Source organism: Carcharhinus amblyrhynchos, chromosome 10 (genome assembly GCF_965287045.1).
Source record: "Carcharhinus amblyrhynchos chromosome 10, sCarAmb.v2.hapA, whole genome shotgun sequence".
NCBI classification, from domain to species: Eukaryota; Metazoa; Chordata; class Chondrichthyes; order Carcharhiniformes; family Carcharhinidae; genus Carcharhinus; species Carcharhinus amblyrhynchos.
Genome location: NC_137333.1, coordinates 58,463,062 through 58,477,503, shown reverse-complemented (window position 1 = coordinate 58,477,503; position 14,442 = coordinate 58,463,062). Strand labels below are relative to the sequence as shown.

The 14,442-nt window shown below is 41.1% G+C and overlaps 1 protein-coding gene across 7 annotated transcripts in view; it reads left to right on the top strand.

Annotated features, from left to right (window-relative positions):
• aff3 (AF4/FMR2 family, member 3) overlaps positions 1 to 14,442 on the top strand; it is a 258,978-nt gene that overhangs the window by 176,342 nt on the left and 68,194 nt on the right. For 4 of the 7 annotated variants that reach the window (XM_080197117.1, XM_080197122.1, XM_080197123.1 and 1 more), the window contains one exon: positions 4,643 to 4,683. In XM_080197117.1, coding sequence (XP_080053243.1) covers positions 4,643 to 4,683 — 41 coding nt within the window. The remainder of the gene's footprint in view (positions 1 to 4,642; positions 4,684 to 14,442) is intronic. The other 3 variants (XM_080197118.1, XM_080197124.1, XM_080197121.1) reach the window with 1 other exon arrangement.

Sequence of the window (14,442 nt, the reverse complement as noted above, 5' to 3'; positions counted from 1 at the left end):
ATATGGTTTGTATGCCTTTGCTGGGAACATCTATTTCTACCTCGATTGCTTCATCCGACACTATCCTGCCTCAGCTCATCTACCACTGAAAGCTTCACCCATGCCTTTGTAAACTGTTTATTCCAGTGCACTCCTGCCAGTCTCCTATCATCTAAACTCAGTAAATTTAAGGTAATCTAATATCCTCATTACCATGCCTCAACTTGCATCAAGTTGCATACACCCATCAGACCTTTATTCCGTGATATAGTTAACATTCTTTGGACTACCAAGGACTGAGATCAGACAATGTTCCTGCTTTAGGTCACTATTCATTGACTCTGCTGGAAATTCAACAAGGTAATGGTTATATTTGGGTCTGCGCTCTGTGTAAATGTTAGGACAAGGATTGGCTCAGCCTCAGCTATGATACCATCCATGGTCATGACCAGGAGTTTCCTTGGTCCAGGCATGGGCTCTCCAGGTGCTCCTATGTGCTTATCTCATGAATTTAATGAACCATCAGATGGATTGAGTGACTTTTCCTTTCGCCCCTCCTATTCTGTCTTGTGATATATTTTGAAGGATGAAAGCCACTGGATCTTGCCCTACAGCCTAAAGTATTCTACCTGCCATCAGGCCCAGTCAGTCCCTATTACAAAGTGGTCACTTTTTCCTTTTTTGAAATGCTGTTACAGGGTAGAATTGGCACAGGGAAATGGCACTACGTCATAATGCTCATAGTGCAGGCTCAATGGGCCAAATAGTCTCCTTCTATGCCTTAACAATTATGTGATTCTGTGGTACAGCTCCACAAGAAGCTGGCAACTACTGCTCCTTCAACCCAAGTTCTTTTGCATGTGCCCAAAATGCATCCACAGTAGAATGGTCACCTGCCAGTGTTATAAAAATCAGGGAAACCTCACAACCCTGTGGTCAGCGGCAGAGGTTCACATTGAGCCAATTCTATTACTCATACATTAAAGAATGGCTTATAGATTCTTGAGAGTTCACGGTCACAAATTCAGGCCTGCCACAGATACCTTATCAGTCTCAGCATGATCAGTCAGTTTGGTAAGCATTTAAACATTTGCTTTTTTGGACATGGTTCATAATGCTCTTTGTCCACTTGCCAAATGCCATAAACCTGGATGTATAATAATGGAACTTTATCTCTCCCTCATCCATCTTGTGCTCTGAACCGGATGTCTCAGATCTTTAACATATTTATTTAACTTCTGCAATGTCAGACTTAGCAAGTAAGGCAAAGCTTACTATGAATCGTTAAGCTGCTTAGTTCACAATGAGGTAAATATACAAAGCAATAATTATTTTTAGAATCATCTAGTTCAATTGGTACAATTTTTCTCTGCAAATCAACAAAACTACTGGACATGCAATGTTGTCCTTCTTAAGTTGATTGTCTTTCTGACTGGAAATTTTCACTTTGCACATTTTTCATGCTGGGTGGGGGTTGCAGAATATTTTAATCAAAAGGGATGGACTGGATTGAGTGATTTGAGGGCGATTTTAAAATTCAGATACCCAAATCAAATACACCAATTTCCAGCTTAAAATGAGGTGAGAATGTAGACAAGGAACCAAGCTGCTCCAAGGAGTTGGATTTGCTGAGTCTTGGTCTTTTGATTCTCCTCCTAGTGTGCCCTCCCAGCCCAATCCCCCCCCCCCCCAATCCCCCTCCCGCTCCCACAACCCAAACCTCCCCTGCGAAGCCTCTGATCACTCTCAACCAAAGCCCTTAAGTATCTATTATTCCTCAGGGGTCCTAACCTGATTGACCTCACCATCTCTTCATTGACATTGTGAAAAATGACACCTCTGCAAAAGGATAGTTGCTTAGGTGAGATATCAGTGCATCATTGATGCCCAAAGAACTGTACCTGGAGCACGAAGCATAGCCAGGAGATGAGAGGATAGATAGGGAAAATCAAACAGAAATTCATCGAATATCGATATTTGCGGCAAACATCTCAGCATCGTTTTTTATGGTTAAAATCCTTGTAAAAATGCATTCAGAATTTTTGCAAGATATGTAAAATTATTTTGTCTCAAATATCTGCCTGAAAATGTAGTAATTATTCAATGTGGGATATACAGGGCCTGCTTTGGATACAAAATTGGCTTGATGACAAAAGACAGAGGGTGGTTGGAGAGGGTTGTTTTTCAAACTGGAGACCTATGACCGGTGGTGTGTCTCAGGGATTGGTGCTGGGTCCACTGTTATTTGTCATTTATATTAATAATTTGGATGAGAATTTAGGAAGCATAGTCAGTAAGTTTGCAGATGACACCAAAATTGGTGGCATAGTAGACAGTGAAAAAGGTTATCTAGGAGTACAATGGGATCTTCATCAATTGGGCCACTGGGCTGATGAATAGAGTTCAATTTAGATAAATGTGTGGTGATGCATTTTGGTAAAAACCAGGGCAGGACTTACTCAGTTAATGGTAGGGCGTTGGGAGAGTTATAGAACAAAGTGATCTAGGGTTACAGGTTCAGTCTTTGAAAGTGGAGTCACAGGTGGACAGAGTGGTGAAGAAGGCATTTGGCATGCTTGGTTTCATTGGTCAGAACACTGAGTACAGGAGTTGGGACATCTTGTTGAAGTTGTATAAGACATTGATAAGGCCACACTTGGAATACTGTGTACAGTTCTGGTCACCCTATTATCGAAAGGATTTACTAGGATACTACTGGGACTTGATGGTTTTAGTTATAAGGAGAGGCTGGAGAGACTGGGACTTTTTCCCTGGTACATGGGAGGCTTAAGATTGATTTCATACAATATATTATAAAATTATAAAAGAATGAGGGGCTTATATAAGATGGATAGTCAACATCTTTTCACAAAGGAAGTCTAAAACTAGAGGGCATCGGTTTAAGGTGAGAGAGGAGAGATACAAAAGGATCCTGAGGGGCAATTTTCTCGCATACAGGATGGTGTCTGGAACAAGCTGCCAGAGGTATTAGTAGAGGCGGGTATAATTCTGTCTTTTAAAAAGCATTTAGACAGTTACATGGATAAGATGGGTATAGAGGGATAGTGGTCAAATGCAGGCAATTGGGATTACTTGGTAGTTAAACAAAAGAATGGCATGGACAGGTTGGGTTTAAGGGTCTATTTTCATGCTGCAAAGCATTATGACTCTATGACCCTCATGAATTATTCTAAGGCTCAATTTGTTGAATTCAAGAGGTATGAACATTCACCAGCTGAAGATCCCATTCACCTGCACTCTATTCTCTTAGTATTTGCCTCCATGCAGACAGGGCTCTGGGTTGCTGCTAAAGGTCATAATGTTTGTTTAAGATTTTTAGCTTCTGCAGCTAAGCTCCATTTATTATCTAGTCATAATAAAAATAAATTAAAATTGCAGAAAGTAAGTTAGCAAGAAAAATGTTAAAATAAATTGCACTCTTCAGGAAAGGAATTGCAGTTCTATCGTGATCAATTCCAGATCTTGTTTTTTATTTTTCCATGAAACCAAATATTGTATAGTTTGTGTTGTATTTTCAGGCTCACTGGTGCAATAGAAATGGCATAAATTAATCAGCCACATGCATGCACACCTCCAAAAACCTGCGTTTTTAAAAAACTATAAAAACAAGGCACAGAGTAAGTACAGTTGCACTTGTGAAGTGGCATTCTAAAAACGGGGTTCATTATCTCTTACTTTTGCCTCAAAAATGCATGACGTGGTCATAAAACGCTGAAAGGTGTATGGCTTAGACTAATTTGAACCTTTCATTTAGCACATCGAAACCTGAAAGCCTGCTGATTGTGTTGCTAAGTAATTTTGCTGAAATAGGGACAGCTTCGTAGATGCAATCTCCTGGGAATAGGAAGTTGACAAATGATTACAGTTGGCAGGCAATAGAACTTGTTTCATCTAATAGACTGGGGTAGAGCTGGAATCTTTCATGAATGATAAATGAACTGTACGCAGATCAATGAACTTGGCAGTAAATGTATCCATAACCCATTTCAGCAGAGACAAGCTGGGTTCCTTTTGTTGTATCACTCCAGAGGTAGTGAAATTGAACAATTTAAATGATTTACTATGTGTAGTTTCTCAGGTATCAATGTATGAGGGAATGAAATTGCTTCGCCTTTGTCATTTATCAGAAGGGGAGGGAGGAGTCCAGGGGTGAAGATCTTAGTTTAATTGCTTCATTGTCATTTTAATGTATCTGGACTGCTGTTTACAGGATCAATAAGATGGGTACATATTGAAGTCTAATTCTTAAAGCATTATCTAAAGAAATGACATGAAATGAAGAAACTTTAAATTGGGTCAATGCTGTTTTTAAAAGGTTAAGCTTCAGAAATTATGGAAACTCATAAGTTTATTACTTACCTTTTTATTTCCAAGTATGATTATTTTCAGAATAAGTTTGCACATTGTTTATTTTGAAGTTCACATTTGTATGACACAAGGTTACAAATAATATAGGAAATGATTCACTCATTCTCTTGCATACATTGTTATACCAGAGGATGTCTTACAATCAACCTTTCCTTGCTAATGATTTTTTGGGATGTTTAATCAAATGCAGACTTATCAGATTCAGTTTACCATTCAACATAATATGACATGCAATGTATTTCTGCAACAAAAATAAATTCTCTTTTTCTGTCAGCAGGTATCACAGAATTCTCTTCATAGGACTATTTCTGAGAGGTATTTTTTTTGGATTTCTTCAACAAATATGGATGTCATTAATATGTTAACCGTGTGTAACCCTGAAGATTGCAGAAGTACTAATCCACAAGGGAAATAAAAGGTTACTCTTTTTTTGTTCAGGGAATACTGGTGCCTGAGCTTTTTTAAATTAGTGTTCAATATGGCCCTTGTGGTACAGAGCTTCTGCAACACAGAACAGTGGAACATGTGTTGTAACAATTATGCTCCATGATCTCAACAGGATAGACACAAAGGGACTGAAAAGAGAACATCAGAGAAAGCAGGGACACTTGAGCAATTTTTAAAGTTCTTGTAATAGATATGTGCAATATTGGCTAAGCCAGATTTTATTGTCCATCCCTAATTACCCTTGAGAAGGTGATGGTGAGCTTCCTTCTTGAACCACAGCAGTCCATGTGGTGTAGGTAAACCCACAGTGCTGTTAGGCACTTCCAAGTTTTTGGCTCAGAAACAGTGGGAGAATGGTGATTTATTTCCAAATCAGGATGGTGTGTAACTTGGAGTGTGTAGTAGGTAGCCCCTTTATTAGGTGTGCATTGGAAGGATCACGTGACCTGATTTCCCACTGGGGAACAAACGCAGGGATCTCAGGGCAGAATGCAGGCTTTTGCAGCCAGATTGACCTTGGACCTAAGAATGAGCATATCAGTTGTAACATCAGTTATAAATGGTAATAAGCCTGTTGTTGTTTGTTAGCTATCTGCTGGTAGCTTATTTATTGCATCAACTACATTGTCAATGAGGAAACTGATAGCAACTCAGAGTGCAATAAGAAACTTGAAAGAAAGTTCATTTCCAAGTGTTGCAGAACAATTCCAATCGAGGCCAGCCTTGAAAAGAAGGTAAAGTAGACTTGCCTCTCTTCAGAAAATGAGAAGCTTTAAACACTGCTAGAAATGTCCTCGTAGGGTATGTAGTATATGGAGTGTTTGGAATAGTTTTTCTGTGCTAATGGAATAGAGAGGAAGTGTAAGAAGAAAGTTATATTGCTGATGCATTTGGGACCCAGATGTGAAACTTGATCCGAAGTTTAACATCCCCATGTCTTCCCGACGTGAAGACATTTGCAGAGCTTGATGAGCTAGCAAAAGGGATTTACAACCATTAGTAATATTACAAAGATACAAATTTAACTGCAAAGACAGTCCCCCAGGGAGACCATTACAGCCTTTGTAGCAAGGCTAAGACAAATTGTAGAGCATTGCAATTTTGGGTCAGCATTGAATGACATGTTAAGGGACTGATTGGTATGTGGTGTAAACAAAGCAGCTACAGAGAGAAAATTCTTAGCTCAATCAGAGATAATTTAAAAAGTCACTGGAAATGACATCAGCAATGGAGAGTACTGAGGAAGGCAACCAGAGCCTATAAAGTGCACAGAGTGACATCAGCCACCAGTTAAGGCGGGAAACCGTGACAGCAGTGGTGCCAGGAGTGAAGGCACTGGCTTTAGTAGAGAGCTAAATGCAGAAGCTGGAAGAGTCACAAAACATAGAAGATTTAAACAACAGACTTGGAATAATGAAGAAGGCTATCAGTGTGGCGGAATAGCTCCAACTCCAATGCTTGAAAACCGTCTGAGTCTGGTAATTCCAAATTTTGCGGACAGAGTAGAAACAAAACTGAACTCCCAGAAAGGGAACCATGATTCATCAAAAATGGTAAGAACATTTGAGATGGATTATCCACTTTTTGTGAAAAAAATTTTGAAGTAGACCAAGTTGGATCCTAGGAGATTTTGTGGCCAGGTCGGGGCAACTGTACTATGAAGTGAAAGGGCAGGACAACTTTTTGAAGAAGCACATAGATCATTTGTGAAGACAGGAGCCATTGCAAGAGCCAGTGTTACTATCTGATCCAATTATGCCACCAAGTAATATTTTCTTTGTCCAAAGAATGAAGTGGCTGATCAGCCACTAGCAAATCAAAATGCTGCTCCCAGTGAAACCAAAGAAATAGTAGAAAGTGATGTGCTTGTACCAGGAGAATGGCTTAGTGAAGCAAGTCCAGCGATAATACATGTACAGTTAAACTTCAATCAATTGAGCTACATCACTCCCAGAGAAAGTCCCCTGACAGACAGAGTTTCTGATAAACTGTGTTAAAATGTTCATTGTTTGATGTTTTGATAATTGTATAAGTTATCAATGTACTGTGTTATAAGGACTTAAAAGGAGAGAGATGTAATAGCTAGACCCATTAAGTGACATACATTGGAAGGGTTATATGACCCAATCGCTCAATGGGGAATGAACACGGGGATCTCGAGACAAGTGCGAGCTTTTGCAACCAGATCGATCCTAAAGCTGAGAATAAACACATCCATCAAAGTACTCTGAATACAGTTTCAAATAGTAACAAATCCATTGTTGTTAGCTAACTGATGTTCACCAATTATTGCATTTGCTTCAGAGGGGAACTTGCAGATGGCAGTGTTCCATGCATCTGCTGCCCTTGTCCTATTAAATAGTATTGGTCACAGTTTTGAAAAATGCTGTTGAAGGAGGCTTCGCATGTTGCTGCGGTTTGTATCTGGTATGCATCACTGGCACAATAAGCTGATAATAGAGGGAGTGAATGGTTAAGATGGTGGATAGATGTCAATCAAGAGACTGCTTTGTCGTGGATAGTGTTGAGCTTCTTAAGTGTTATTGGAGACGTACTCATATAGCCAAGTGGAAAATATTCCATCACAATCCTGACTTATGCCTTGTAGATGGTGAATGGACACTGGGGAGTCTGGAGGTGAATTACTCACTGCAGAATTCCCAGACTCTGACCTGCTCTTGTAGCCACAGTATTTATATGGCTGGTCCAGTTCAGTTGCTGGTCAATAGTAAACCCCAAATTGTTGTTGGTGGGGTAGCAATGGTAATATCATTGAACGTCAAGGGGAAGTAGTTAGATTTTCTCTTGCTGGGGATGGTCATTGCTTGGTCAGGGGCTATGGGGGCATAGTGTAATGTAATTCGACAAGTAATCCAGTGATCCAAGCTATTACTCTGGGAAGGTGGTTCAAATTCCATCATGAAGCCAGTTAAATTTAAATTTAGTCAGTAGTGTGGACTTCACCACATTATGCAGCAGCAAGTTCCACAAATTCATCACTCTCTGCGAGAAGTAGTTCTTCCTCAGTTTTAAATCTATCATTGGTAGATTTAAGCCTCTTGTTCTAGATTTCCACACAAGGGGAAACATTTGGTCCACATTTATTTTGTCAGCCCCTTTTAGTGTTTTATATACCTCAGTCAGATTCCCTCCCATCCTTTTGAACTCCACCGAGTTTAAGCCCAAACTGTTTTTATCTTTCCTCATACATCAACCCCTTCATCCCTGGAATCAATCTGGTGAACCTCCTCTGAACTGCCTCCAGTGCCACCACATCCTTCCTCAAATAAGGAGACCAAAATTGGACACAAACTCCAGATGTGGTCTCACCAAAACCCTATACAATTGCAACAACACTTCTCTGCTTTTATACTCCAGTCTCTGAGCAATAAATGCTAACATTCCATTTGCCTTTTCATTACATGCTATACCTGCCTACCGACCAGATCTACCACAGAAAGATTAATTCTTAACTGCTCCCTGGAATGTCATAGCATGACAGTCTGTTCAAGGGAAATTACAGATGAGCAACAAATGCTGGCCTTCCCAACAATGCCCATATCCCATGAAAGAATTTTAAAAGCTTGCATAGTGTGAATGTTACTTGTCATTTATCAGTCCAAGTCTGAATGCTGTCCAAGTCTTGCAGCATGCAGATACAGATTGCTTCAGCATCTGAGGAATCATGAATGGTACTTAATACTTAATCTACACAGACATTCCCACTTCTGACCTGAAGACAGAAGATTAAAAAGTTATGACCCTGATGAGGAGCCTTCATACGAGCCACACAAATCAGGAAATCAGGATGCCCCACATTATTTCCCATGCAATTTCCCTGTGTTTGCACATCGAGATAGAGAATCTGGTAACTGGTGCAACAAACAATAATCTCTCCCTTAATGTCAGTAAAATGAAGGAGATAGTCATCGACTTCGGGCAGTCTATTGGAGGACATGCCCCTGTCTACATCAACAGGGATGAAGTGGAAATGGTCGACAGCTTCAAGTTTGTCCAGGTCGCCAACAAACTGTCCTGGTCCCTCCACGCCGATGCTATAGTTAAGAAAGCTCATCAATGTCCACTTTTTTAGGAGGCTAAGGAAATGTGGCATGTCTGCTACGACGCTCACCAGCTCTTACAAATGCTCCATAGAAAGCATTCTTTCTGGTTGTATCAAAGCTTGGTATGGCTCCTGATCTGTCCAGGACCGCAAAAAACTACAAAGGATTGTGAACAAAGCCTAGTTCATCATGCAAACAAGCCTCCTATCCATTAACGCTGTCTACACTTCCTGCTGCTTTGGAAAAGCAGCTAACGTAATCAAGGACCCCACACACCCCTCTCTTCCACCTTCTTCCATTGGGAAAAAGATACAAAAGTCTGAGGTCACGTGCCAACCGACTCTTCCCTGCTGTTATCAGACTTTTAAATGGACCTACCTTATATTAAGTTGAAAACAAAATTTTGTGAATGCTGGAATCTGAAACAAAAACAGAAAATGCTGAAAAATCTCAGCAGGTTTGACAGCATCTGTGGAGAGAGGATAGGGCCAACATTTCAAGTCAGGATGGCCCTTTGTCAGCAAAGGGCCATCTAGACTCAATGTTCTCTACTCTCTCTCCATAGAAGCTGTAAGACCTGCTGAGATTTTCGATCAATTTTTGTTTTTGTTGCTTATATTAGGTTGCTCTTTTTCTGCACTCTGGGTACAACTGTAACATTACATTCTGCACTCTCGCCTTTCCTTGTCTGTACAGTGTGCAAAGAAAGATACTTTTCACTGAATACTAACACATGTGACAATAATAAATCAAATCAAATCAAACATTTGGTCCCTGGCTAAAGAAGGTGAATTTCTGGAGCCTGCACACAAATTCCAGTTTGTAAAATGTAAGTTAAAGGCTAAAAGGTTTAACAGTCACTTTAGTCAAGGTTTCCAAATATTCTACTTATCTATTAGAGAACATTGTTAGAGTGTGAGAGTGGCTCATGTTTGCCTTCAGTTTAAAAGTTTAAAAGTGTCAAAAGTAGGCTTACATTGACACTACAATGAAAATCCCCTTGTCACATACTCCAGCATCTGTCCATATACACTGAGGGAGAATTTAGCATGGCCAATGCACCTAACCAGCATATCTTTCAACTCTGGGAGGCAACCGGAGCACCTGGAGGAAACCCATGCAGATATAGGGAGAATGTGCAGACTCCACCCAGACAGTGACCCAAGCCGGGACTCGAACCTGGTTCCTGGCACTGCGAGGCAGCAGTGCTAACCATTGTGCCACTGTGCTGCCCATAAACCATTTTCATAGTTGGAAATGACAGAGCTGGATTTTTGTGGAAAAGATCAGTCTGTATTTTTTTCAGAAATTCTGTTTTATAATTTTATAATAATGTGGGGACTACTTTCATTAGCTACATGCCATTTCTCTCCTGAACAATGAGCATCAACAGTTGAAAATTTGGAGAGATTCCATTCACCCAATATCTGCTTTTACCCATGGGCGGCACGGTAGCACAGTGGTTAGCATTGCTGCCTTGTAGCATCAGGGACCTGAGTTTAATTCCAGCGTCAGGTAACTGTCTGTGTGGAGTTTGTACATTCTTACTGTGTCTGTGTGGATTTCCTCCAGGTGCTCCGGTTTCTTCCCACAGTCCAAAGATGTGCGGGTTAGGTAGGTTGGCCATGCTAAATTGCCCCATGGTGTCAGGAGGATTAGCAGGGCAAATACATATGGTTACGGGCTAAGACCTGGGTGGAATTGTTGTCAGTGCAGGCTCAAAGGGCCAAATGGCCTCTTTCTGTACTGTATGGATTTTATGATTCCCACCTTGGAATCCTGTTCCTCACCACTCCCAAAAGATCTTGCTCAGCAGTCTGCTATCAGTTATAGCCAGCCAGTTCTCATCCTCACTTGAACAGCGAGTAGCAGTGGGGTGCCCATTTTGACAGTCTCACTGGATCAGACAATCATGTCTGGATACTGCTGATACCTTACCTTTCAACTGCTAAACCAAAAATTTCTATTGATGTTGACCAGTGTATAGTGAATGATCTTTTTTTCATTATGGGCATCATTGGCAAAGTCAGTATTTAGCGTCTGTCCCTAAATGTGCTTGAGAAGTGGTAGTGAGCAAATTATCAGCAAAGCCTGAATATTGTCGAGATCATGTTATACAGTGGAATGGACTACTTTTCCATACAAGAAGTCGTGAATGGAATTGAACATTGTGCAATCTTCAGCAATCATTCCCAGTTCAAACTTTATGATGAAGGGAAGATCACTGGGGAGCAGCTGAAGATGGTTGTGTCTAGGACACTGTAGATTGGAACCCTTGCAGCTATGTCCTGGCACTGAGATCATCGGCCTCCAATAACAACATTCCTTTGAACTAGATATGACTCCTACCAGTGGAGAATTTTAACCTCACTCTTGATTCCCATTAATTTCAATTTTGCCAGGGCTTAATAATAAAACACTCAGTCAAATGCTGCCTTAATGCCAAAGGCAGTCTTTCTCTGCTTTGGCCATGTTTGGACTGAGGCTTTATTGGGGTTTGGAGCAGAGGGGCCCTGGCAGAACACAAACTGTGAATTAGTGAGCAAGCCCACTTGATACTATTGTCAACCACGCCTTCCGTCACAGTAGACTGTTAGGGTGGCAATTGGCCAGATTGGATTTGTACTGCTTTTTGCGGGCAGAACATAACTGGGCAATCTTCCACTTTGTCAGATAGATGCCAGTGTTGTAGTTGTATTGGAACAGCTTGGTCAGAGGTGCAGGTAGTTCTATAATGCAAGAACTACAGCTACCTCTGAACCTGTAGTCTTCAGTGTTTTCACCCCTTTTTCGATATCATGTGGGATGAATTGAAGTGACTGAATGCTGGCTTCTGTAATAGTGTCAACTTCTGGAGGAGATTAATTATCCAGTCAGCGATTCTGATGTCACCAACACTTCAGCCTTACCTTTTGTCCTTATTCTTTGGCAGTCCCTCAGAGTCAAGGATGACTTGCTTCCACACTAAAAATTAGTTCTCAGTTAACTGAGGTGTCTAATGTATGACTTACTGTCTCTGTCACAGGTGCGCTACTCCTCTGTGCATCTCTGCCTGATTTCTAGCGCTGAGATGAACAAATTATTACATTGAGGATTAATATATTAGCGGGCCCAGGCCTGAAGTCTCTAACCCTGCTAGCCTCTAACCAGCCCCTTCCCCCACCAGGAGTATTTCACTCCAATGTGGTTTATAACAGCTCTCCACTAGCAGTGAGCTGGTGGCCTGACCCCGCTGGAGTGAAGGGGGACCTTAAACGTCCCCCAGGAGGTCAGCAGGGGTAAAGGGGGTGCTCCCTGGGCATTGCCAGCTTGCCTGCTGGCATGGTCCAAGGGCCAAAGTGCAATGTCCAGGGGGTACGTTGGCATTGCTGACGAGGCATCGGGCACTGCCAAGGGGGCAGGGCCAGAGGTGGCAGGGCCTAATGGTGCGAGGCCTCTTGGACTGATCTGTGGAGGTGGATGATCGGGAGTGGTTGCTGTGCTGGCCAGTTATCCAGAGGCTGGCAGTGCAGTCTGTTATGTGCCAATCTCCTCTCTGACAGATGGGCCTATGCGCAGTGGACCACTCTACGCAATGCTGCCGGCCTCTCCAGTGGGAATAGGCTCCACCCACAGCTTTCTAATGAGATTCATGCTAATGCACTCTGCAGTGGTTAGAGTGTGGAAGATTCATTTTGAAAATCCCGCTGAAAAATCCAATGGGATTTACTCCAGTTTTTACACAAATTTGGCACTTAGATCTTTTGGGGAGAATCCCACTTGTAGTATTTTGCCACAACTAAGTGGTTGGCCATGCAGGTATATGTGCGAGTCAACAAATTTCTGCTGGTTTGGAGTCACATATAGGTCAGATTGGGTAAGGATAGCTCATTTGGTGGTCTAAAGGACAATAGTGAACTAGATGGGTTTTTATGATGACCTGGTAATTTCATAGTCATCTTTATTAATGCTAGCTTTTTATTCCAGATTTATTTAATTAACTGAATTTAAATTTCCCAGTTACCATGATAGGATATGAACTCACCTCCTGAACATTGGTCTAGGCCTTTGGATTACTATTCACTTAACATAACAACAATACTACCACATCTTCAATAGTAATAATTATATCATGTAGATCCTTCATTTTATTTGGATCATAGTCATATTTAAAGATTGGAAAGGTGTTTTCAGATTAAAATATTGGGCAGGATTTTCCACACCGTTCCCCCACCCCCTGCGGTGTGCTTTGTGGCAGCAGAGGCAGCCTGCCATTGGCCAGCAGTAGGATCTTCCAGTCCCACAGCTGTCAATGGATTTTCCTGTTATTCACACCCTTTGTTGCCGAGGAACCCATGATGGGGGGGTTGCCGTCAATGGGACTAGAAGATTCGACTACCAAGCCAGAAAATTTCTGCCAATGTGACCATACCTGTTGTGTTACAGTCTGAAATGAAAACTATTTTACAAATCAGAAAATTTTATGTTCTGCAAAAATATGCAGTATGCTTTTTATTCATGCATATAATGTTTCTCTGTTGTATATTAAAAGTTACATTATGTTACTGTGCAGTGATAGTTCTTATTCAGCACTGGAAACCTTGGCAAAGATATTCTTCTCCCAATGCTTTGCCTGAATGCCAAATACAATAGAATTCCTGTGGTTGTCAACTGAATACATTTAAATAACCCCAATAAGCTCCCAAAGCTTTTTGATCCCAGTGCTGAAAATTCACCAGAGACAAGCAGTAAAATCAGTGACATTGAGGCAACATAGGGACATTTAAAAGGGTGTACTCACTTAAAGTGAGTTAAGTAGCTGCATCTGAAGAGAATAATTTTGATAGTCTTTTAAAAACTGCACTCAGTGTTTATTTCAGCTTTTATAAAAGGCTGCAAATCATAGTATCAGCATAGTAACAATAGAGGCAGGAATTGAGTCTGTGGTCTCATGATGGAGTGATGCAGATTTAAATCCTGTTTCTAACTGTTGACAAAACGATGGTGTCACAGCATGAAATGAGTCCGAGTGTCACCATGTTTCATGTTCCAGGATGTCCTCCCAAGAGGACAGTAGAGCTGAATGCCTGGGGAAAGATATCAGCTAAAATCATCCCTCAAGACATGGGAATAGCTCTTAGAAGAAGATGGCACACATTAAGGAAATTGTCAAAGCATCATTGTAACAGGAGTTAATTTTTTAATTGAAGGAAACAAACAGGATTCCAAACTTATTGGGGGCAATTTGAACTTTTCATGATAGTGTAAAATGGGTGATACCAGGTGGGCTGACTGTTACACTGGGACAGATGAGTTGTTTCTGAAAGCAATAGCTATTTGTCGTGTAAATGTGGAGAGGTGAGCAAGACGAAAACAGGGGAAAATCCTACAAACTCCATGCTCCAGACACATCATCTCCACACATTGTCCAAATAATTGTTCTTCCAGCAGGGAAAGCACATAGATGAATTTATCTATGTTATTGAAAGAAAGAAGAAATTGTCAGTATTGGAGTATTAAGAAGAATTGCATGTCAAGATAAAATTAGCTTTCCAGAATATGTAATATGCAGAGGGTGAGTGAA